This window comes from Coffea eugenioides, chromosome 2, assembly GCF_003713205.1.
Source record: "Coffea eugenioides isolate CCC68of chromosome 2, Ceug_1.0, whole genome shotgun sequence".
Taxonomy (NCBI): Eukaryota; Viridiplantae; Streptophyta; class Magnoliopsida; order Gentianales; family Rubiaceae; genus Coffea; species Coffea eugenioides.
Genome location: NC_040036.1, coordinates 23,887,235 through 23,913,748, shown reverse-complemented (window position 1 = coordinate 23,913,748; position 26,514 = coordinate 23,887,235). Strand labels below are relative to the sequence as shown.

The 26,514-nt window shown below is 36.4% G+C and overlaps 2 protein-coding genes and 2 pseudogenes across 3 annotated transcripts; 2 read left to right on the top strand and 2 right to left on the bottom strand.

Moving 5' to 3' along the window:
• LOC113759294 lies at positions 1-8,468 on the bottom strand (annotated as a pseudogene).
• A 6,841-nt stretch (positions 8,469-15,309) lies between these two features.
• Positions 15,310-17,423, top strand: LOC113760613 (probable receptor-like protein kinase At1g11050). The gene has a single exon (XM_027303262.1). The coding sequence runs from the start codon at positions 15,417-15,419 to the stop codon at positions 17,367-17,369; it is 1,953 nt and encodes a 650-aa protein (XP_027159063.1). The 5' UTR covers positions 15,310-15,416; the 3' UTR covers positions 17,370-17,423.
• A 1,209-nt stretch (positions 17,424-18,632) lies between these two features.
• On the top strand, positions 18,633-20,481 carry LOC113763428 (annotated as a pseudogene).
• A 238-nt stretch (positions 20,482-20,719) lies between these two features.
• On the bottom strand, positions 20,720-26,427 carry LOC113763427 (putative transferase At1g60990, chloroplastic). Of its 2 annotated transcripts, none has more exons than XM_027307240.1 (12): positions 26,076-26,427; positions 25,866-25,964; positions 25,582-25,615; positions 24,484-24,557; positions 24,323-24,388; positions 24,158-24,222; positions 23,727-23,814; positions 23,568-23,633; positions 22,440-22,605; positions 21,742-21,825; positions 21,537-21,664; positions 20,720-21,240 (listed from the first exon to the last, which is right to left on the bottom strand). In XM_027307240.1, the coding sequence occupies exons 1-12, from the start codon at positions 26,358-26,360 to the stop codon at positions 21,064-21,066; spliced, it is 1,332 nt and encodes a 443-aa protein (XP_027163041.1). In that variant the 5' UTR covers positions 26,361-26,427; the 3' UTR covers positions 20,720-21,063. The 2 variants fall into 2 exon arrangements, with proteins under 2 accessions (XP_027163041.1, XP_027163042.1); XM_027307241.1 differs by having other exon boundaries at positions 25,866-25,955.
• Positions 26,428-26,514: the final 87 nt, after the last annotated feature.

Sequence of the window (26,514 nt, the reverse complement as noted above, 5' to 3'; positions counted from 1 at the left end):
TTAGCTACATTCGCCATTCCCCACGGCCATGTAAGTATCATAGAAAGAAGGACGCATGAGGGGCTGTGGCCTGTCTGGAATTTCAGGAACCTCAATATCTCCTTCCAACATTTTCATTGCATCCAAAATTGTAGGCCTTATTGCCTCTGTTACATGAGCACATAAGATCCCAACAAGCAAAAATTTCTCCATTACACCCTTGGAATTTGCATTTGCTGAACCTGAGTCACCCTCTCCACCCTTCAACAAAGCAGAATCCAAAACTTCATCCATCTTCCCTGATTTCACCATTGACCAAGCCCAATCAGCGATTAAAATGGCTTGAGACGACTCAGAGGAAGACCAAGAAAGAGCCTTCTTCCCACACATTATCTCCAAAACCACCACTCCGAAGCTGTAGACATCACTCTTCTCAGTCAATCGCCCGTAAAGGGCATATTCAGGAGCCAGATATCCATATGTTCCTGCCACTTTAGTTGTTAGATGAGACTGCCCCTCTCTGTTTTCCTTAGCCAACCCGAAATCTGCAATTCTTGCCCTCATCTCAGCGTCCAGCAGGATGTTTGTGGGCTTAATGTCTCTATGATAAATTGCTGGCTTTACTCCATAGTGCAAATAGGATATGCCTTTTGCAACATCCAATATTATGCTTTTTCTTTCAGGCCAGCCAAGTGGTTGCTTCCTGGTTTCATCCTTAGACACTGGAAACAAGTGGGAATTTAGATTTCCATTAAACATATACTCATAAACAAGATATCTATGACTCTCGTGTTGTCCATCATTTACTATTTCATCCGTCGCGCCGCAACCTCTGAGCGGCACAAGGTTTCGATGCTTTAAGTTACTAATGATGTCAACTTCATTCAGAAATTCTTCATTTCCTCGAATATCCGACTCCATAATCCTTTTCACCGCAACAGCAGTACCATCATCTAGTATTCCCTTGTAAACAATCCCAAATCCACCTTTGCCTATTAGATTCGTGGAAGAGAAATTGTCAGTAGCTTTCTGGAGCTCATGAATGCTGAACCATGTAGACGTATTAGGCCTCAAGGCTGGTAGAGCTGCTACTTCCTCAAATTCCAAATTAGACTCATTGTCATTGCTGCTTCTTCTCCTCTTCATCTGCCAATAATACAACCCTAAGAACATAGATATCACCAGGACCGCGAGACTTGCCCCAGTTAGTCCCAAGATCAGTGCTAAATGTGGCTTATGGGAAGATTTCCTTTGGGAGCTAACTGGAAGGTTGAAAATGCAATCTATATCACCATAATCTTCAGTGCCAAGCTTGTTGACAAATGTACAAAATTGTGAAATAAAGGCAGTTCAAAGAGTGAGACTGGTTTGTTGGATCCTTAATCCAACATTGGACTTATATGTGAATAATTATGTATTGCAAACTGTCAATTAAGGTTAAACCCAATTAAAGTGATCAAATATAGTTTGGGTTTAATGTATCTAATAGGATGTGGGCCCTTTTATGTGTAGAAACTTATGGGCTCCTATTTCAATGATGGGCTGAAATAGGGCTCCAAAGGTAACAGGAATGTTACCTATAAATAGGGTTATGGTCCCCAGGTCACAGGTATCGTTTTAGTTGTCGTATTTCGTAATACCACAAAATACCCTTCCCTGATATCCCATCGTCAGGAAAGATACCAGAGAGAAACTAAAGGCCTCTCTCAAAGGATCGGTGAATACCTGTTGACCTGGAAGGCCACCCCAAATCTCTAGGGATTCAAGTATCAAGTTTATCAATATGGATTCAGGTACGCTTCCGCAATTTTCTTGTTAATTTATTTCTTAATAATCGCCATATAGATCTTGGGTTCAATAGGTGATGGTTTTCACCAATGGTTAAATTTAGATAACCACCCTAACAAGTGGTATCAGAGCCTATATGGTTGATTATTAGGAAATAATTTGGATTTCATAATTTATGTTAATATATATACATATGGTTACACACACATATATGTGCCTCTTGAATTCGGCTGTGGATGTATGCATATTTTTTAATTTGTGTTGAAACATGAACCGAAGCGGCACATAGAATCCAGTGCTTTAGTTATGTTATCGGTAAAGTTTTTTTACTTGTTAATGTTTTTAGTTTCTGGTTTCGTGGGTCTGGCCAAATCACAATATGAATCCAGCATCCGTGATGAATTGTCTGGTCATAATTGATATGTTGCCTTCTTATGACTTCGGGCCCCATGGTAACAAAGCTTTGGTTTGTTTGGTATTAGCTAACACGCACTTGAATGGCCATCACTTTTCTGGCCACGTGAGTTCTTGTAGTCCACCTGAATGCTTCTTGTATCAATCATGTTATCTTCACAGGTTTGGTCAACTCAGACCATGAATTCGTGGGTTCCACGAATGTAAAGAACAAGTCTTCATAAGACTTTCTTGGTCAAATGCTATTCGGTCTTGATTATTTGCATATGTTAGTGCTCATGGCAGTAGTTCATCCACGAATTATACTATGATGATTTGGTTTGGCTAATTTAATATTTATTATATTGATTCAATTTGTCAATAATTGGTTTCTTTGGCCTGTTTCATTATTTATAAATATGTATGTATATATATTAAGAAAATTAGGGTTTATTTACTTTAAGTGAACCCTAATAAAGTTAAATAGGACATTTAAGCCCTATAAAATCCATATGTATGGCCCATTAAATGTGTAATTTTTATAAAGTACTTATGGATTTCAAGAAAAAAAATTTGGGCTTGGATGTTAATTTTGGGTCAAATTATGGATATGGACCTTTGGTCCAATAAGTCATGATTTAATTTAATTAATTTGACCATGTTTGACCACGTTTTGACCAAAGTTGACCAAAGTTGACTTTGATCAAAATTTTTGTTTTATTTGGATAATTTTAAATTTAAATATTGGTATGATTATATATATTTTGGAATAAATTAATTGAAATAATATGCCACCAAAGTGACCTCTATTATGGAAATTAATTTATTTTAAAATATAATTAGTTGGGCACTAGTAATTTTATGAATATTGATCGGCCCAAAGGAAGGTCAATATTTAATGAAATTACATGTGTACTTGTGGTAATAAATGCGTGATAATTATTTGGATTTTACATGTGATTTATAAATTGGCCCAAAGGAAAATTTATTTTCGACATGTTATTATTATCAGCATTTATTACTGCACCAAGATATCACTCACTAGTTAATATTTTTGTCCAAAGACGAAATATTAATGGAATATCGGTATCTTGAGATGGGACTACCATTATTTAAATTTATTATTGTTTTGATTTATGTGAGCTTGTTTTAATTATGTTATGTTTTCTGTTCAGTTGCGAATGATCTTACAAATATTACTTCCAATATCAATAATATTCCTATGTTGAATGGCACAAATTTCAAGTCCTGGAAAGAAAATCTCTTGATAGTACTTGGAGTAATGGATCTCGACCTTGCGTTAAGGAATGATTCACCCCCACCTCTTACAGATCAGAGTACCTCTGATGAAAAGAGAAATAATGAGAGGTGGGAGAGATCAAATCGCTTGTGTCTGATGATCATTAAAAAGGCCGTTCCAAAAGCATTTAGGGGAACAATGTCAGAAACGACTGTAACCGCTAAAGAGTTCCTTCAGGACATTGAAAAAAGGTTTGTCAAGAACGAAAAGGCTGAAGTTAGTACGCTCTTGACACGCCTTGTTTCAATGAAATATAGTAATTTGGTTTGTTCTGAGGTTAATTTAACTTCGGTACCTAGACACACATGGTGGTTAGATTCTGGTGCAACAACTCACATCAGTGTGTCTATGCAGGGTTGCCTGAATTGCCGAAAGCCTAATGATAGTGAAAGATATATCTACGTGGGCGATGGCAAAACAGTTCAAGTTGAGGCAATTGGAGTTTTTAGATTATTGTTAAAGACCGGATTTTATTTGGATCTCAATGAGACATTTGTTGTACCGTCTTTTAGACGGAATTTAATTTCTATTTCTGCTTTGGACAAATTTGGTTATTTTTGTTCATTTGGAAATGGAAAATTTGAATTGTTTCATGATTCAAAATTGGTTGGTTCTGGTTCTTTAATGCACTACGATAATCTATATTTAATTGACACAATTGTCTCATTTAATGAATCTCTGCATTTGAGTACTAGAGGAGTTAAAAGAAAATTAGCCAATGAGAATTCAGCTGCATTATGGCACAAGAGATTAGGACATATCTCCAAACGGAGAATGGAAAGACTTGTGTCAAATGAAATTCTCGACCCCTTGAATTTTACAGATTTTAATGATTGTATTAACTGTATAAAGGGGAAACAAACCAATAAAAGGAGATTTGAAGCCAATAGGTCCTTAGACGTCTTAGAACTTATACATACAGATATTTGTGGACCATTTCCTACATCTGCTTGGAATGGTCAACAATATTTTATAACGTTCATAGACGATTTTTCAAGATATGGCTACATATATCTCATTTCTGAAAAGTCACAGTCACTGGACGTGTTCAAAAAATTTTAAGGCCGAAGTTGAGAATCAACTCAACAAAAGAATTAAAAGCGTCAGATCTGACCGTGGTGGTGAGTACTATGGTAGATATGACGGTTCAGGTGAACAACGTCCAGGACCATTTGCTAAATACCTAGAGGAATGCGGTATCGTTCCACAGTACACTATGCCGGGTTCACCCACTATGAATGGTGTAGCTGAAAGACGAAATAGAACGCTTAAAGACATGGTAAGGAGTATGATATGTCATTCCACCTTACCAGAGTCACTCTGGGGAGAAGCACTTAAGACTGCAGCATATATTCTTAACAGAGTTCCAACTAAAGCAACTATCAAAACCCCTTATGAGCTTTGGACAGGGAAAAAGCCCAGTTTAAAGCATCTGCATGTTTGGGGGTGTCCAGCTGAGGCAAGGCCTTACAGGCCAAATGAAAAGAAACTGGATTCAAGAACGATTAGTTGTTATTTTATTGGATATTCTGAAAGATCCAGAGGTTACAAGTTTTATGATCCCACAGCCAAATCAATTTTTGAGACAGGAAATGCCCGGTTCTTTGAGGATGTCGAGTTTGGGGGAGAACATACAGTAAGGGACATTGTCTTTAAAGAGGAATATATTAATATTCCCACAGGTGTCATTACTCTTGCTCAGGACCCTATTCCTGAATTTGATCATGATACAACAAATCAAGACAATGTCGAAGAGCAAACTGTTATAGAAGAACAAACTCTTCCTCTTCAAGAACCAGTGCCATTAAGAAGATCCACTAGAGAAAGGAGAAGTGCAGTGCCAGATGATTACATTGTTTTTCTCCAAGAACATGAGGATGACTCTGGATTGATGGAAGATGATCCAATCAACTTCCGTCAAGCCATGGAAAGTTCAAATTCTCAAAAGTGGATCGATGCCATGAATGAGGAGATTAAATCCATGAAGGACAATGATGTTTGGGATCTTGTCCCATTGCCAGAAGGTGCGAAACCCATTGGTTGTAAATGGATATTTAAAATCAAAAGGGATTCGAAAGGCAATGTGGAAAGATTCAAAGCTCGTCTTGTCGCTAAGGGATTTACACAAAAAGAAGGTATCGACTATAAAGAAACCTTCTCTCCAGTCTCTTCAAAGGACTCCTTTAGAGTTATTATGGCATTAGTGGCACATTTTGATCTTGAGTTACATCAGATGGATGTAAAGACAGCGTTTCTCAATGGTAACATTGATGAGACGATTTATATGGTGCAACCAGAAAACTTTGTATCAGGAGATCCAAAGAATATGGTTTGCAAACTTAAAAAATCCATCTATGGGCTCAAACAAGCGTCTCGACAATGGTATTTCAAATTTCATCAGGTGATCATCTCATTTGGTTTTGAGATGAATTTAGTGGATGATTGTATATACCATAAGTTCTGTGGGAGCAAATATATTTTTCTGGTATTGTATGTTGATGACATTTTGCTTGCCAGCAACGATATTGGTCTATTGCATGAAACCAAGAAATTTCTAACTAAGAATTTTGAGATGAAAGATCTTGGTGATGCATCTTTTGTGTTAGGCATACAGATACACCGTGATCGCTCTCGGGGTATTTTAGGACTATCACAAAAGGGCTATATCGAAAAGGTCCTTAAAAGATATGGCATGCAAAATTGTAAACCAGGTGACACCCCTGTGGCTAAAGGAGACAAATTTAGTCTTGAGCAGTGTCCCAAGAATGCTTTTGAGGAAAGAGAGATGCAAAAGATTCCTTATGCCTCAGCAGTAGGGAGTCTAATGTATGCTCAAGTATGTACGCGTCCGGATATTGCATACATTACTGGAATGTTGGGTAGATATTTGAGTAATCCTGGATTAGATCATTGGAAAGCAACCAAACGGGTCTTACGGTATCTACAGAAAACAAAAGACTACATGCTCACGTATCGGAAGTCAGATGAGTTGGAGATCATTGGGTATACTGATTCCGATTATGCTGGATGCAAAGATACTATGAAGTCAACGTCAGGCTATGTCTACTTGTTGGCTGGAGGTGCCATATCCTGGAAGAGTGCTAAACAGTCCCTCATAGCATCTTCCACTATGGCTGCAGAGTTTATAGCTTGTTATGAGGCATCCAATCAGGGAATTTGGCTGCGAAATTTCGTCACAGGATTACGTGTAGTGGATGGCATTGAAAGACCACTCAAATTATTCTGTGACAATAAGTCAGCAGTCTTATATTCCAATAACAATAGGAGCTCGACCAAATCTAAACATATAGATATCAAGTTCCTGACTGTTAAAGAAAGAGTGCAGAATGGACAGTTATCAATAGAGCACATCGGGACAAACTCCATGGTTGCGGATCCGCTTACTAAGGGATTGCCACCCAAAATGTTTCATGAGCATACTGCTCATATGGGTGTCGTGTTAAATGATGTATAGTTTTTGTGGGAGTTTGTTATTTTAAATGCTCTTATGATATTTTTCAGTTATTAAGGATTTAAGGATATTTTATGCATAAATAAAGTTTGGATTTATTTGCACTCTAATTTTGGTATGGTTTGATCTCATAAAATTTAAGGTGGACCAGTTGGAAATAGGCATGTTTTGGTCACATTACATGAAATTTTCATGCTACACATCCACATCATAATTCATGTCATTCAATTGCATTGATATATGTGACCATTGATGGGTCGAGTTACGAAATTGTAACAAAGGCCGCTTTGATCCTATATTGGTGTAATTGATGGACCGAATTGGTTGCAGATACATTGTGATAATGACAGTAAAGTTGAGCTCATACGGTTAATTGCAAAATATAATTATAAGGTTACACATATAGTCCAAGTGGGAGATTGTTGGATCCTTAATCCAACATTGGACTTATATGTGAATAATTATGTATTGCAAACTGTCAATTAAGGTTAAACCCAATTAAAGTGATCAAATATAGTTTGGGTTTAATGTATCTAATAGGATGTGGGCCCTTTTATGTGTAGAAACTTATGGGCTCCTATTTCAATGATGGGCTGAAATAGGGCTCCAAAGGTAACAGGAATGTTACCTATAAATAGGGTTATGGTCCCCAGGTCACAGGTATCGTTTTAGTTGTCGTATTTCGTAATACCACAAAATACCCTTCCCTGATATCCCATCGTCAGGAAAGATACCAGAGAGAAACTAAAGGCCTCTCTCAAAGGATCGGTGAATACCTGTTGACCTGGAAGGCCACCCCAAATCTCTAGGGATTCAAGTATCAAGTTTATCAATATGGATTCAGGTACGCTTCCGCAATTTTCTTGTTAATTTATTTCTTAATAATCGCCATATAGATCTTGGGTTCAATAGGTGATGGTTTTCACCAATGGTTAAATTTAGATAACCACCCTAACAAGGGTTACCATCGATTGCACTCAACTGTGCCTGAACTTGAAAACCAGCAGAAATACAGGCGCTGCAAGCACTGGGATCATTGAGATCAGAGCTGCAGGCAGAGTTGAGGGCAGTGGAGGGGCCAAGCTTATTGTTCCAATCTTGAGCTGTCTGGATGGAGGCACAGACATTTGGTGAGATCACAAATTGCATAGGATCAAAGCAGAGAGAAGTGAGATTGGAGGGAAGAGAGAGAGAATTGAGCTTGGATTGGAAGTCGTTGAGGCAAGAAACAGAAGTTGGTAAATCAGGTAGCTGGAATCGAGAGGTTTCTTTAAGTCTGTTGGCAAGTGCTATGCCAATGAGAGACAGAAGATTCTGACAGCAATCGCCGTTCCCTGAAGTGGAATTAACAGAGCTGTTTGCTTTCTGTGGGGTCTTACTTGAACCTGAGAAATTCTCGCAGGCTGTAGTTGTCCATGGGATTGTTAGGACATAATTCAGGTCAAGGGGGCATGCAGGGGATGAAGAGATTGAAGCATCCGAAAGAACAAGACAAAGTACTAGGAAAAGAACTACTGCTAAGGACTCAGAATTCATGCTGACCAATGTCTTTCTTCCCTCAAAAATGTGGTGTCTGCCCTGTATCTAGTTTCAGTTCTATGTTAAAATTGGTTTCAGTCCAGTAATGCACTGCAAGAGATTTTAAAAAGAAAATCTTGAATTATTAGACAATAAAAATTATTGACTGCTTAAAACACAAAATCACATAACAAAACTAAAAGATAAAAATGGAAAATTGACATAGGTGTTGATTTTACATAGCCTGTCATTTTCCTAATTATGTAAACCTCTAAAGAAGTTCAGAAGTGAATGTAGTTTCATTAGGGCAATAAAATTGTCTGCAGCTCATTCCCCGCGTGGATGCGGGATTATATAGCTGAGTGACGGCTCGGCACAAACAAATGGTGGAGAATTTTTCTTTACTCACACACATAAAGCAAATTTTCAAAATAATTTAAAGCCGCCGGCTGCGCGACTTTTTCTTTTCATTTCGTTGAAAGAAGGAAAATAGTACTACTAATTCTTAAGGTTGTCAATGACATTAGATCTCGAGGGTAAATTTTATCATTTTTTCAGCAAAAGCAATATTTTATATTAGGGAAAATTGTTCAAAACGTCCCTCACATTTTACAAAATGACTTTTTTTATCCCTCACTTTTAAAAGTGTAATTTTACGTCCCTTACAAATTCACATTGACCAAATTTGGTCCCTACCTAGGTTTTTGATTAGTTTTTGGTCGGAATCCACCACGTGACTTACACGTGATCATATTTTAAGGGCAAATTTGTCAAATCAAATTTTATATAATTCAATTTATAATCTCTCACATTTCATAAAATAAAATTTTTCGTCCCTTACATTTCACAAAATGAATTTTTTCATCCTTCACATTTTTCAAAATGAATTTTTCATCTTTTATTGATCATGTGTGTGAATAATTTTTTTTTAAATCCATGTATATATTTATTTAATTTCACCTAAACATTACTAATAGCATGTGAAATCAAATAGAGATATATTACACACTATTCGTATTGCTCAAGTGAAATCAAATAGATATATACATGGGTTTAAAAAAATTGTTAGTTTTTCACTTATATTCATTTTCTGTTACTCGAAATCATATATATATATATATATAATAAAGTCATATTCTCATACTTATCCCTTCATATTTTCTCTTTCCTACGTGGCTTAACGAGACGGCAAGTAGTTTCCTAAGTGGCTTGCTCCTTTTTTGTTTGGATATATATCAATTCTTATTTCCTATAAAAATTCTTAATATTATATGATTCTTATTTCCTACTCAAAAAAGGAATTGCGAAGTAATGCGATATAAATAAAAGAAACATAAATCTCCTCTATTAGATATATAGGAATAAATGATAATATATTTTTTTATAGTGTCCTATTCTTTTTTTTTTAACAGTTTCATCATAGATCCTTTTTATTTTAACATAATCTACCCATATATAGAACAACATACAAACAATCTAGACATGAAAATTAAAGAAAGTTAGCCCGAAAAAGTTTTTACAAGACTCACAGTCCCTATGCATAATTGATGTACAAAGAGAAATAGCACTTCATCTGATTGAAAAATTCTGGAAAAGTCCATAAAGAAAATGGAGTGTCATCAACCAAAGAAATAAAATCCCATTATCATAGCTAAAAAAAGATGAGATAAAACATCATATATTTGTTGAAGTTTTGCACCCCGAAGGCTCCTACCCGACCCTCTGTCCGTAGTGTCCTCCGCCCGTCCTTTTTTTTAATATATTTCTGCTAATAATTCCTTAATCACAATATATCTCTGCCCAGATGGTGGGGAGTATTTCGTGTGTGGATCCACATCATAGGAGTCAATGCACTTAAAGGACTCGATATAGTAGAGGTGGTCTTTTAAGGTCGGTAAAATCTATCTTGATAACATATTTGTAAATTTATTACGTACAGGTTTATATACGTGTATAGTACGGGTCACATAAGGTCATATTTCCTACCCAAAGTTATTTGGACGATTATGATTTTATTTCCTATAAAAATTCTTAATATTATAGGATTCTTATTTTCTACCCAAAATTACGTACTTTAAGCAATTTAAATTAAGATAAACATACTTTTAATGTTCTTATCAATATCTCTTTGTATTCTTATCCATTCTTATTTCCTATGTCTACACTACATATAACCTCTAATATATTGATTTCAAGTATCAAATTCATGGTTAGGTATTTTCAGTGCAAAGTGGTTGGCATATTAAAGTATTGATTTTGGGTTTCCACTCCGCTTGATTATCAGGTACATCTTCTTTCAATATATATATATATATATTTATATATTTTATAAAAAAAAGGCATGTTGATCTTCAATTGTAAGAGTTTAGTAACATATCTTGAATTTTATTTTTTTTGTTTTATTTTCTATTTATTTTGTATGAAGACATAGGATTTAAACAAGTACTTTCATCGTTATTTTTGTAGGATTTTTTCTAACATGTTTGTTAATTGATTTTTGTGATCATATACTACGATGTTTGTTAATTTGCCTTCAGGAAAAACAACCAAAAACAAAAGGCACTAGAAAGTAATGCGATATAAATACAAGAGACATAAATATCTTTATTAGATATATCTGCAAATTCAGTAGTTAATTAAAAGACTCTAGTCGTTTACTTAATTATAATCTTTACGTATTGTTATACACAAACTTGAATGCGATAAATCATTTATTTTTTTTATACTTAGTTATCCTACTTTGCTATCATGCAGTGATAATAGAAAATCAATAAATGCTGATTTGCACGGACAAATCGAGGAGAATGTTCAAACAGAAAAAAATAAAATAAGTTTCTGAATAGTAAAATATTATTTGATACTATTTACTGCACTTTTTATTTATTTTCAAGTTTTTGAATGTTATGGTATTGTTGAATATTATTTTTTCTATTTTTGAATTATTATTCACTGAATTAGATGTTCAAATTTATATTATAAGAATAATTTACATTACAATGCGCACATAGTAATATACTTAAGACAAGTTATAATAGATTATACATTAAATATGTATTTTATATCGATATTTTTATAAATTGACTAAAGTTTATTATTTTTTCGACTATTCCCGTTCAATGAACGGGTACAAAACTAGTTTGAAAATAAAGAAGATATTTAATTCTAAATATTATCGAGTGTTTATATCGAATTAAATTTGGATAGAAAAAGTAAACAAAAGAAAAGTATGACAAAAAGAAATAAGTGATTGATACTTTCAAATTTTAACAAAATCACAAGGCAAGTAATTCAACTGTTGGTCTTAAGAGTGTCGAGTAGAAATTTCAAATTTAAACTGAAATTTGTTAGTACAATTATAGAATTCGAGTTAGGACCCATTAATTAGATGACCTTATTATACAACTCAATAAATAAATTATTATCAAAAGAGAAATATCACAAATATTGAATAGGTTCAAATGGTGAAATCATATAAATATATACATGGGTTTCAAACAAAATTATTAGTTTTAAACCCCTATATATATCTATTGAATAGCATGTATGTATAACTACGATTAGCATGTTTAGATGAAATCCAATAGAAATAAATTACATATTATTCATACTGTTTAGATAAAATCAAATAGACATATACGTGGGTTTATAGAAAAAAAGCTATTTGTATACATGATCAAAAAGGGATAAAAAAATTCATTTTGAAAAATATGAGAGATGGAAAAATTCATTTTTTCAAATGTGAGGAACGAAACAACTCATTTTGTAAAATGTTAGGGATGAAAAAATTCATTTTGTGAAATGTGAGGGACTATGAATCAGATTATATAAAATTTTGATTTAACAATTTTGCCCTTAAAAATGATTATATGCAAGTCACGTGTTGGATTCTGGTCAAAAACTAGTCAGAAACCTAGGTAGGAACCAAATTTGGTCAATGTGAATTTGTAAGGGACGTAAAATTATATTTTTAAAAGTGAGAGACGAAAAAAATCATCTTATAAAATGTGAGAGACTTTTTGAACGATTTTCCCTTTATATTATAATTATTTAAGGAATAATTTTTCCTTATAAACTGATGTTGTATACGGTATATGCTAGGGATGAATATATATGATACATGTATAGAATTTGAATTCTATATTTTACATACGTGGAGTGTATCTAAATTAGTTGGTATATACTAGACTGGCATAGAAAAGTTTTAAATATTAACATTAAAAAAAAAAGATAATTGGTAAAGGTTTCAATGGGATAAAATCTATCAACTATTCTTGCCAAATGTCACGCTGGACATATTTAATTTTGATTTTTTAGAGTTTAATGAGAAATGTTGCTTGTACTTCTATTTTTGGTTAATCACATTTCTACTATCATTCTAATTATATAATTTTTGTTTATTAGACTATATGATAATATAAACGATATGACAATGAGTGTAAATAATAAAAAATAGGATTCAAATGACATTTCTCAAGTTTAACAATGGATAGTGTGAACTCTAAACCGTTCTTAGTTATATGTTAGCTAGTGTAAATGGATAGAAAACAATTGTAAGATTTTTTTTTACGACAACGACATTTTTATAACCTAATCTATCTTAATCTAGCAGGAGAGAAGGTTAAAGAAGTCGTGTATAAAAAGTTAGTAGGTATAAGAATTTGACTAGATCAAAAGGGTGCTCTGACACCTCTTTTAAATTTTCCGTTGAGAGTGGAATTCGAACTCCCAATCTACTGTGAAACATGATCCCTTTTTGGCGGCAACTAGGCGTTGGCTTGATCGTAAGACCAATGAGAGCGAAATTCGTCCGTACAGAAATGTTGTAGAGTTTCGAATGACGCAGGGCTGAGGGGCATCCCACCTCATGGCTGAAGTGTCACTCGTTAATTAATTAATTAATTGCTAGACTGCTGGGTCAACTTAAAACCACCAGAGACCTTTGGAGAAGTTGGACCGAGTTTCGGAGGTTAGTTTCGGCTTCGGAAGCAGAAAGAGACATTATTATTGGATCCGTCATCCAGCCCACTTGCCGTATAGGCTACACCTACCTAAAGCTAACTACTAACCAGACTAATGACAGTAACGGTGGTGTGGTTTGCGCTGATGTTGATACTATTAGTCGTCGTCTTAGACACCGTTTATCATTGATTGCGATGCGTTTATGAAAAAATTCTCTTTTAAGCACTATAAAAGCATTTTTACGATATTTGATAATTAATTTTTTGCAACTTAAAGAACCCAACTTTTTTGTAACTTTAAAGCACTTTTGTCGGAAGCGCTTCTTTTTTAAATCCCCACAACCCCAAACAGAGCTTTAGTCCCAAAAAAATTACGTTTAAATATCACAAGTACTTTAGAGCGTTTGATAACTAATTTTCCGTAACTTAAGTTCCAACTTTTGATAATTCAAAAGTACTATTGTTAAATGCTCTTTGCTTTTGTGTTGCTTTGATGGTTTATCAGCTAATGATGCAAAAACATGGTAAACCTACAGACACTCACGAAAAATGTTTGCTTCAAGGCACCCCACCCCAGTTGAACGATGAGTTTTTTTTTTTTTTTTCTTTTTTTAAAGTAAACAGTTGGATTTATGAACTTAACAAAATTTACTGCTTGAATACCAAAACTTACCACTCATGCATTGCAGGCAAATTGATCAGGAACAAGTGAAGAAGAGATGGAAGGAATCTTCTAAGCTTTGAAATGGCTGTGACCACAATTAATGCCGCTCTTCTTAATTCCCACGGTTCCAATGGATATTTATTAGTATTTCTTAAAACCTTTAGGAATATTGGTACGTCAGCGCAGCTTTCCAAGTCTACCAATAACCTAGAAAGTACACGGTAGGACTTGACTTTAAATCAAGCCAAGAATTTTTGTGAGGAAAAAGGGTCAAATAATAACTAATAATAATAAAATAAAAGAAGCAGTCAAAACAATCAAATACCATATGTTAGACTGATAATCAAGATTTTTATTTCGGAAAGAGACTTGAAATGATAAATATGAGGTCCCAAGTATACAAAGGAAAATAATCTCCCATCAAGTATGTAAAACTAATACTACTACAAGAAATTATCAAGACACAAAATACTACTACAACAAACATTGATACAACTAGTTATTTGCTCACATCTGATCGAGGGATTTACTTCTATTTCGTTTCCCTGCACAGTCTTCTATGGATCATAATGAAATATTTTAGCTGTACCTAAAAGATATGCTTATCATCAAGTTTGAATGCTTTAAATACTTGTGACATGAACATTAAGGCCTGTATGTCCTTTTAGCTGCAGTAGAAATACCTTACAATATCATGCTTTAGTGGTAGAACGCAGTTTCTAAAATACTCTTGCATGGAAATCTGCATTCGCCTTTGTTGACATTTGGTAATTAAAGAAAGCCCTCTTTTGGGTTCCTGTCACTTCTTTAGCCAAGGCCTGAGAGCAGATGTTTGGTTCGTCCGTTCTTGGCAGAGGAAATTGTCGAAGGAAATTATGCTACCTTTTGATTGTTCTATCTTTTAGCAGCTTTTAGTAATGATGAGTTGACTGTTGGTTTTACTTTTAGTTGGTCTGTATTGGAGTTTGGGCCTCTCTACATATGTTCTGTTGTGGGATCGGATGTGATTAATTCCGACTTTAGTCTCAGCGACCCTTCACAGTGTGAACTGTGACTGGGAAGGGCTGAATAGAGCATGCAATTCAATATTACCTACCCGCTTGTCATTTTCACTTGGAAACATCTGAGAAGAGCCGAATAGATATAAAAATTCAATGATCGTCAGTAACTTCTAATATTGACGAAAGATTGTGGAAATTCTTGAGCGAAATTAAGATCTGTAGTCATGAATTTTATAACACAAGCAATTTGGTATAAAACAACTCTCCATCTTCTCTATTCTAGAAAGGGGTTACCAGTTTCCTCTTCTTTCTAATACTCCATATGATGTAGTTTTAGGTAAAGATGATGCTTCATATTGTGATCATAGTTTCAGTGTCAATAAATCTCATTGTTGACACAAATCTAGTCTCAGTCTCAGGTTCCTGTCCCATAAACCTGAGTTATGTTCTAACTGTACCCTGGGATTCATCTGCCTGCCAGAATCACCGGCAGAACACCAAAACAAATGGTCATGAGACTCGTGACGGCAGCAGTTCTGCTTCTAGCATATGCTGCCAGACGCTAACCAGCCTCTACGGCATTGGCCTTGCTCAAAACCTGAAACAGACCAATCATTTCAGACTTCCAGACCTTAACACTTCCATTTCTTGTTTATCGGATTTCCAATCGAAGCTCGATTCCCTCTCCTTACCATCCCATCTGACATCAATGTGTTTTGAACCTGTGCATTTTGTAAAGGGTACTAATCTGTGTGCCAATATCCATACCAAGCAAGACTGGCTGGATGTGGTCGGCCCGTCTACCTCCCTGGACCCTGCCTGCTGGCCAGACGTATCTGATCTGACTTTCTGTGATGCCTGTGTGCAAGCTGGTTTTAAGGTTCATTCTCAACTGCTGGCCGTTGACCGCAATAGTTCTCATGCCAGAGGTTGCTTTTACTACACCGTTCTATATGCTGCAGGTATCGTGAATCAGTTAGGCCCCGAGAGCTTAGGTGCAGTCTCGTGTATCTTTGGACTGCCCATGTCCTCGAATAGGAGATCTGATTCTAACAGTATGGGGAAATTAGCTCTCGTTTCTGGGGCTGCTGCAGCTGGTTCTACTATTGCTGTCATTTGTATTTTAGTGGTTTTTTACACTTTCTGGAAAAGTAGGAGAAAAAGGAAGAGATATCCAGAAGACGAAAAGGCTTTGGAGGCTGACCATGATGTTGATGATGATGATGATGATGATGATGGCTCATGGCGAAATTGGAGCCCTATGGCTGGATCTTTATGGTTCAAGATTAAAGAACTTGAGGAGGCAACTGATTATTTCTCGCCGAAGAACTTCATTGGGAGAGGTCAATTTGGAATTGTGTACAAGGGAATTTTGAGGGATGGAACTGTGGTTGCTGTCAAGAAAATCACCGACCCCGAATTTGAAGGGGATGCTGAGTTTTTAAATGAAGTTGAAATCATCGGCAATTTGAGGCATCGAAATCTAGTGTCACTAAGAGGATGTTGCGTCTCAAAAAGAAATCAGAGCCATAGATACTTGGTTTATGATTATATGCCGAATGGAAATCTAAACGATCATTTGTTCTCTTCTCGAGAGCGTCATAAAAGGATTCGCAGAAAGCCCTTAACTTGGCCTCAGAGGAAGAACATAATCTTGGATGTTGCCAAGGCTCTAGCTTATCTTCATTATGGGGTAAAGCCCTCGATTTATCACAGAGATATCAAGGCCACAAACATATTATTAGATGCACATATGAGAGCACGAGTTGCAGATTTTGGGCTAGCAAGACAAGGTAGAGACAGTGGATCTCATCTTACAACCAGAGTGGCAGGAACTCATGGATATCTAGCTCCTGAATACGCACTTTACGGGCAATTGACTGATAAGAGTGATGTTTATAGCTTTGGAATCGTGGTTCTGGAAATCATGACCGGGAAAAAAGCTCTGGACCTGTCATCCTCTGCTGATTCTCGCGACATATTCTTTATCGCAGATTGGGTTTGGTCACTTGTTAAAGTTGGGAAGATGGAGGAAGTTCTTGATCCTTCACTGCTGAGAAATGCAGAGTCAACAAGCAGAAATCCTATGGGGGTAATGGAGAGATTTTTGATGGTGGGAATTCTGTGTTCTCATCTCATGGTGGCTTTAAGGCCTAACATTTTGGATGCCCTGAAAATGCTTGAAGGAGACATTGAGGTCCCTGCAGTATCAGATAGGCCAAGTTATACTGATAGAAGTACCTTATACTCTGTATATACATCCGGTAGGCATCAGATAAAACAATCTGTTTCATAGCTCATATTTGGTAGTTTACTTTTTTTAATATACATTAAAGAAAGCAGTTTCAATTCAAAATTTTGGACCAGATTATAGCTCTTAAGAGTTCATATACTATAAAATCATTGGGGAAGCAGACACATAACTCCATTTGAAACAAGTCCAAGCTTTTGCGCTAGATGAGCTGACCATTTCAACTACTGACAAAACATCAATCCACTGACATATATTACCCATATCTCAATGGTATGAATATGATATCAACATAATCTCTTCCTTTGTGCGAACAATGATTAAAAAAAAGAAAAATGAAAGGAATTCACGGCTTCAAAGGTTTGGTTTTTGGCCATTTACCTTGCATTCTAGAGGAATTGTTTTAGAGACATTACTGTCTCCTCCTTTTCCTACTGCAAATTTGTAAGTTCCACCAGTAAATACTGCCTCCCTCAGAAAAACTGGCAGCCTCAGAATGCTACAGGTTAATCGAAGCCGGACTTAAATCCTGTTTCCAAGCACAAATGCTAAGATTTTACCTATCAATCATTTTCAACATGAATATTGTTCGGAGATTCCTCTGGCAGCTAGTTTTGGGGCATATGCATTTGGTTTTGATTCCCCTGGAAATTCTGCTGTGCAGCATCAATCATCAAGCAATCGTTCTTGTAATGTACGCACAGATGCGGACTTTTCTCGCCTACAATGCAAGACTTCTTCTGACAAAAAAGAAAAATGTAAGTACTGGATGTCAGCAGAATTTTTATTCCAACTTCTTTTTTTTTTTCTTCGAGTTTTTATGATTGCCTGAGACCATGTGAAATAGTTAAGTAAACAAAGTATTAACAAAATGAAAATCCCTTTTTATATTCTAGCATTACACATTTTCCAATAAGAAGAATAAGAAGATTTTTCTTTGTACATTTCTAACGGCCAGAAATTCTACGAGATAAATTTCTTGAAAACAAGTAGTAATAAAGTAAGAATTTTTGTAATGCATGTCCATTGAAAATCTGTCAACGGCGGCTAAATCCCACTCAATCTATTACGTACATGCACCCACTAATAGTTAATTTCTTCCATTATATTTATATAGTTTTCCTAATTAAATTTACTTTTCCAAAAATTTCACACATGAAGTATATCTAAACAAGTGTCCGATGCACATCACCTACGAAGCAACGAGGAAAAGAATTTCGACCAGTACCGGCCGTTATATAATAAAAAAACGCTCCATAACCCTTCCTACTTTGGCTTTGCTTACCATTTCCGGAGATCATACGCCTTACTACACAACTGTACGGTCACAAACTCCGCAAAATTCTCTCCTTTCTTTTTCTCTCTCTTCCTTTCCCTCTGCGTCTCTCTGAAACCTTTGGTTCTTGCATCATCATCTATCTGGCTCTCTTTCTCTGTAGTCGTCCCTCGGTGATGGCAGATCCTGTTGCGAGGTCACCTCCAGCGAATTTGTACAGCATTCTTGGAATCTCCAAAGCTGCATCCCTTGCAGATATTAGCAAGGCCTACAAATCTTTGGTTATGAAATGGCATCCCGATAGAAATACATCCAATAAAGCTGAAGCTGAAGCCAAGTTCAGCACCATCAACGAAGCCTACAGGGTTTGTAACATCATCCTTGGAATTATTTCTTGATGAATAGCCCTTCATCATATATTGTTTTTTTTGTTTTGTTTTCCATCTCTCTGTTCCCTCTCCCTTCAAGACTATATCTATTAACACGTTAAATATCATCAATGTCCTCCCCCCTCATGCAATGCATGTAGATCATGCAAAAGCTTTATTCATCGTAATTTTGAAACTTACAAAATTGTCCGAATTCCTTGATGCACGATATTCTTCACATTTTCATTGACACCATTGTTGGGTTTTCTGAAAAAATAAAAACAGGTTCTGAGTAGCAAAAAACGAGAGGAAATAAATGGACCCAGTCATGATGATCCAAAAACACCGGAAAATTCATATCACCATCGATCCTCCTCGACGATGATGAACAGTTCGTGATTTCCAGCCCTACGCTGCTTTCCAGCACAAGCACCCGCATCACCCCTACAGGCACTCCAAGGTCGTCGGACGGTTCGAGCCACAGGGGAATCTACAACGGTGCTCCTTCGCCCAGAAATTTCTATGGCCATTCGAGAAGTCCCAACGGGACTGATACCCCATCAACCCCGACCACCCCAGAGCCACCCCTCGTTTCTTTATCAAAAATAACCAGCAAAAGAGCCACAAACCCCATTATTTATTCACAGACTACAGCTCGGAGGAAAGCTCAGCCCATACAGAAGAAGCTCGAATGCACGCTGGAGGAGTTATGCCACGGATGTGTCAAGAAGGTCAAGATAACCAGAGATGTCATCTCAAATGCAGGGTATGCTTCACCCTTCATCATTTGTCTGACAGGCTTTCCTCCTCTTTTTTTTTTTTTTCGAAACCACCAATTTTAGAAATGAGGACTCTCTGAGAGGCTAGAACGCTGGATACTTAAAAACTTTTTAAACAACGTGTGATTCTAAGAAAGCAAATATTAAGGATCAATCTAGCAAATGAAGCAACAAAATGGCCTTACCTACTTACATTAAGTAATTGCAGAACTGTGTTAATGATATGTACTACGTCATACTCAAGAATCTTCTGATGGCATTTACCATTGTGGTGGTAACAGGATCATTGTTCAAGAAGAGGAAATACTGAGGATCAAAGTAAAGCCAGGGTGGAAGAAAGGAACGAAGATCACATTCGAAGGGAAGGGGGACGAGAGACCGGGAATGCATCCAGCGGATATAATCTTCATAATCGATGAGAAAAGACACCCCCTTTTCAAGAGAGAAGGTGATGATTTGGAGCTTGGAGTTGAGATCCCCTTAGTTCAGGCTTTGACAGGATGTACAATTTCTGTTCCTTTACTAGGAGGGGACCAAATGGATTTATCCATAGATGATATAATATTCCCAGGGTACGAGAAAATCATTCCCGACCAAGGCATGCCCATTTCTAAACAACATGGTAGGAGAGGAGACCTTCGGCTCAGGTTCCTTGTTGAATTTCCGACAGATTTGAGCAAACAACAGCGCTCGGCAGTCGTTCGTATTCTAGAAGATTGTTGTTGATATCAGCAAGACCTGTGTCGTTGTTCCTCTGGTCTTTAGCAGAATTAATCAGTTTGCCTCACAGAAATATGTAAATGGTGTTAGTATTAGGCAGAACATCAATGTACTGGCTCATATAGATATGCTAAATTATCTCTGAAGATGCATCCCAGCAATACATCTTTGAATAGAACAAGCAAATTATGCATTGCCGGAGATGACTGAGCTTTGAATAGAACAGAGAATTTTGAGATGAGGAAGTTCTAGGAACAATATGCAAACCTCTCTTTCTTTATATTAGGAGTTCATGTTAACATATTTTTCTTCAGTTTTCCATGTAGCAATCTATAAGGTAACAAGGCTCGAGCCACCAACACTGTGCAAACAAAATGAATATTGCTATACGGCAGCATAACCAGGTTTTTGGCAGGAACAAAAGCTTTCACAAAGTAGCCCTAAACCTCCAATCTATTGTTCTCGCAGATGCTCAACTTCACCCGTCATCTTTCAAAGCAAACTAAAAAGCCATGTAAACATATTGAGCTTCTTGAAATCCAACCAAGAAGGGTACAAGACTAACTAGTCTTGCCTTGGTACTTGAAATCAAGGTGTCAAGTCTTTGATAGCACACGCTGTTGAGCAAGAAAAGGCACTTCCACCACTGTCCCAACAACATTGCCTCCAACAATTACAGTGTCTCCCTTCGATGCAGCTTTCCTCTTGATATAGCCTAATCCAAAAGGCTCAGAAGCTCTTTTACCTGCTGTGATGCTCGTCAACTTGCCAACCTGCACAAATTATAACAGATGCTTATTTTCCAAATAGAGAACTTCATTTAAGTAGGAAAACAGATTAAGGGACCAGGAATAAATCAATTTCCAATTGTAGTTGCTGTCTTATCCAAAACAATAAACCTCCTTTATAACTTATCCCAACAAAGAACAGATCATTCTCGAGCATAGTGCTGCATTTGAAGTTTCCAAAGTCAAAATGACTTACAATATATCAACCCTTTACAGAAATGAAATTTATGTGATGTGCGTACACAATCAAATCAAGATTTAGTTCAAAAGAAAATCCGCACCTTTTTCCCATCAACTGTAACAGCACTGCCCACTTCCACAAGTGATGATAACCTGATACCCCACAACCTCTGCTTGACACCATCATATGTTACAAGTCTAGAAATTGTTTCTTGTCCCTTATAACACCCTGAAAATTACTTACTACATGAGAACAATGACAAAAGCACTGATTCACACCAGTATATCACATAGGATATCATGGACCTTTGTTCAAAGAAACTCCATTCCACAGATGAGCCTCCAGAACATTAAATTCATCTGTAAGCTCTTTACCAGGAGCTGGCCTTCCTGCTTATGTTGATCACGTTAGAGCTCTATATCATAAACATGAAATGATTGAAAGTGTACCCAACAAAAATAATAATAATGAACAGAAGAGAACACATAGCGAGCCACTGGTAAAAGTAAAGAAGGGAATAGAAGGACTAAAACCCTTGCCCCTGGTTGGTAGACCCTCCTCTCCTCCAAGGGGCAGGGAATAAGGCACAGTGGATCTAATATCCACATCCACTTGACATCCAGTACCAAAAAATTCTTCTCTGGAGAGTATTTAGATCATTGCCACAATATCTATCTCTCTCTCTCTCTCTTTTTTATCAAATTATGGATAAAATTATCCTTTCTACATTTTCTTGTATCACCCTTCCCTCCAGTGGAGAAATTAGACCTTTGCTTCATTTGACTTTTCTTTCATGCCAGACACAGTATTAGCAGTACAGAAAATGCAGGAAACAGAGTAAGATGATAAAACTAAGCAAAGTTTGGAAATGCCGTTGAGGGAACATGTCATGTAAGGCCAAAATGAAACAAGGTTACATCTAGAATGGCAACTTTAATTTGGAAAAGATTCAAAAATTCCTAAAAAAAAAAATACTAAACTGAAGAAGATACAAAAAGAAAACCTTGAAGAATCCTAAATGTTTCCCATGCGCCAGAACCCATTGTGATTGCACCTTGGGCAACAAGAGCTTTCCATACCGTTCCAGCACTATCTGATGACATCAAGAATGAAAAACCTTCCTCAGAAATAACATTTCCCACAGCTACAGTTACAGGCTTCCCATTTACCTGCACAAGTGAAAAAGTTCATATTTCTTGGATAGGAAGTGTTGTTGAATTAGCTAACAATCTTACTCATTCCAAAGACCTATTTTTGCTTTTGTCTGTGTGTGTGTGTGTTAAATAAGAATATTAAGCCAAATAAGATCTCCGATGCAATAATTATCCATAGTGAGAATGCTGGGATACAGATGAGGTACAGACCTCAACATGTCAAATCATTTGCACAAAATAACTGACCTTCATATATAAAGACAACCTTATAGTTTGTTCATCCAAGACATTGCAATTTAACCCATTGTCCAGTATGCTAGGCTATCAACACTTCTAAGAAATTGGTGAAGAAATGTCAACAACTAAAAAACAACGCAAATGACAACAATGAAGTCATTTGAGTACTGGAAGGGGAGAGAATTTATTGGTGTGCTTTTATTCAATTATATGCATAATAACCAAAACCAGGAAACTCATGTTCATTCTCTCCTTTCTCACAATCACTCAACAGAAGCCCCTCTGCCCCCCCCCCCCCCCTCTCCTCCCAAAAGACACAAAATTCAGTTTAGGAGAAAAACCAATAAGAACTACAGAGATTAGAAGTACACATGGAGATCTGAAATTGTGAGTGTATTATATGTTGGCTGTTTTACAGATTTAACCAGCATAGACATTCTGTTCAACTCTAATTGACCAGATAGAAGGAAGACAAACAATTAATGGATAAATAGGAATCTTTAGAGGTATCCAATTGAGATATAGAAGCCATGTAACACCAATAAAACAACACTATCAAACTACTATTCTTTTCATCAGCAATGAGTTAACTCATTAGGAATTCTTTGGCATATTCATTGGTGATTAACCATGCATTCAAAAATCATCACAAGCAGCCCAGGCATTAAAATTTTGTCCACCAGAAATGAGTATTGGCAATTTGGTATGAACATTTGAGAAAGTTTTGCAGATCAAATTACACTGTAATGTTTATGTGAGCCATAAGGCTGTCCAATAAGGTCGATAAGGCCCAATCTCTCCATTATCTGTTCATGAAACAAAACATAGAAATTAGTTTGGTGCAAAAGAAACTTAATGTAGGTACTAGTAACTTCACTATTGAACTTAGCATTGCTTACTTGGTTGCTTGCAGGTCCAACTAATGCAAACATGCATGTTTGCTTGGTGATGTCTTGAATTTCTACTTTATCAGAAATAAAAATGTACCTTCAATCAAATAAAATTAGTATGCAATTAGAAAGTCTTAACTGTTGAAAAAATATATTAATTTGGATGCCACAATCACAAGATAAAAATAGCTTTTTTTTTTCTTCAAAAGTTATTTGCCTCAGTAAAATGGAATAAATTTCTAATATCACAATGGAAGATTAAGGGTTCTTGCTCTGTATCACACTAGCTCTTTTACCACCAAGGTTTAAACAGTGACAGGATACAGTTACAAATGTAACAAGGAAAACAGTCTCAAAATGAGCAGTATCTGACAAAAGAAGCAAGGTCAAATTATGCACAGTAAACAATTTAAAAAATTAATCTTGCAGTATGAACATACTTCTCAAGCATTTTAGATATGCTTTCACAGGTCACGGGAGAGACCACCAATGTAATTGCATTTTTCTGCAGACATAGCATATCAACATATTCTTCCAAAACCGATAGGTGCCAAATATTGGAAAAATCCCACAATTTAATTAGCCCAAGAGCAGGGAAGAGCTACCATGATCCATGCAAGCGCAATATCAATTGTCCTAGCTGTTGGTGTCACAAAAACAGTGTCGCATCCCTAAAGGATGTACAGTCATTACTCCCAGCACAATGATACTAGAATTAAGTAGTTTTGCTTCCAAAAATGAAGATGCGGTACAACACTAAAAGTACCTGGCCTTCACTAAGACATTCAAAATTTGCAGTGCTTTGGTTGTGAAGAAATTGAATTCGGTCTTCTCCGCCAACTTTATGCCAACAAACATAAAAATCATTAAGTGACAAAAGATGATAAGCAAAGTAAGGAAGGATATAGTAAAAGAGAGGATCGAACAAATCACTGAAGGAAGTGGCCCAACAGTTTTGCTGTGTCATAGCCCAACTATCGATGCATGCATTCATTAGCAAACATATTTTACGAACTGGAAGGCTGACACATGTTAAGAATCTTCACAAACTATCCTTGAAGATTATGCAAGTGTCAATCTGATCTTAAAGTATTTGATTAAGAAAAATCACACCTCAACAGTCATTAAAAGTCTGAACACACCAATAAGCCGTAGTTGGGCATTAAGAGTAGATTTCAAGCATCTGCTGGCGTCAATATGCTGTTGTCACGTGAATGCAAGTTGAGGCAACTTCCCACTTCCTCGACCCAAGTTATGATTTTCTCTTGCCATATATTATCAGGAAAATTCTCCATTAAGCTAATGGCAAGGTTGACACCATAAATGTTGCTTGGAGAACAGGAAGAAATTTTGCTACAATTGTTGTCAATGAAATAGGAAATTTTATGTGGATGTGGCAACCAGCCTATTAATCTGAAAAATTGATAGGGAGATTGGACGTTTCAAGAACCAGGTCATTTGCTTTATAATATTTTCCCTCCTGGTAAGAAAATTGTACTTTGACGCATATAACCAACACCCAGCGTCATTTGAAATATGTGCTTTAGGGCCGGTTCTCAAGACAGCAGTTGTAAACAAAAGGTTTACCCAATTTCACTGAACTAGCGGTAAAATAAAATATGGAATCTTTTGTAGGATTTGGTTACCGCATAAAGGGTTCCTTTTCATTTTTCTTCTTAAACTTATTCAACTTCCCATGTGTTGTGTTGGAATTAACATATTTCAATTGGACGTTGAATATCAAGAGCTTGAGCACATACGGATTTCCAGGGTACATTAATGGTGATATTACTGGAAACAACCTGAGTTACGTGTTAGGAAACCAAGAGACAACAAGAACAACGACGAAGTGGAAATATGTTACCTCTTATGCGACCATAATGTGATAGATCCACTACCTAGAATAACAAGCAGAAAATGAAATTGTTTAGAAATTAACCTATGTAAAATAGGACCAACTCAAATGAGTAAAATTTAACTAGAGCTGCTTATGGAATTAGGAACACCATCTCCCAATAAAAGAAAGGTATACTAAAGCTCATATTTGCTAGCGCAGCAGTAGATAAACATGAACTCTTATGTTATATATATACATATATATATATAATAAAGCAGTTAAAAATCTGAACCGCAATTTTAGATACTCACAACGGCGCCCTTTTCAGCTGCATCCAGTGCCTCATCATCACTATGAAACGCCTCAATACTAATTCTATCATCTGCATTTGTCACGGTGTCCTGGGTAAACTACCAAAATTAATGAATTCTTTATTTTTTTTTTTTTAAAAAGAATCGAAATTATAATTACAAGCAAGGAAGCAGCAGTTAGTGATTAGGAACCGAACTTGACTAACTTACGAAGCTGTGGTCGTGGTCGATAGGAGGCGGGGAAAGATGGAATGGCAAAGCTCGAAAGGCATCCTTTAGGTGGGGTAGAGAGGGAAGCGATGACAACGTATAAGAGAGCAAAGGTTGCCGGCTCCGGCGGGTGAATCTATAACTAGTACTAGTAGGGTAGTACAGCCGTGTATAGTGCGGCGGAAGGACGGAGTACCGTGCAGGTGCAGAAGAAGAAGAAGGAGGAAACAAGTTGACCGGAGCTGAAGTTGCAGAAGCGGGAGCGGTACCCGTAATCCAAGACATTTTTTGTTTTACGGTTTTTGAAATTCATAATAGCATTTAAGTTTGGAGACCTTTTCGGTTATTTCAACTTATTTGTCAATTGAAGTCGCTCTCTCTCTCTCTCTCTCTCGATAAATACGTGTGCGGGCGCGCGCGGAGAGTCAGCTATTTTTCT

Bases quoted from the DNA above. Each gene is read 5' to 3' on its own strand.
- LOC113760613 (XM_027303262.1), top strand. From the start codon at position 15,417: ATGATGCTTCATATTGTGATCATAGTTTCAGTGTCAATAAATCTCATT.
- LOC113763427 (XM_027307240.1), bottom strand. From the start codon at position 26,360: ATGTCTTGGATTACGGGTACCGCTCCCGCTTCTGCAACTTCAGCTCCG. The intron at 24,558-25,581 runs GTAACATATTTC...GTTGGCATAAAG, and splicing joins ACATTATGGTCGCATAAGAG to TTGGCGGAGAAGACCGAATT. The intron at 21,665-21,741 runs GTCCATGATATC...AGTAATTTTCAG, and splicing joins TGGAGTTTCTTTGAACAAAG to GGTGTTATAAGGGACAAGAA.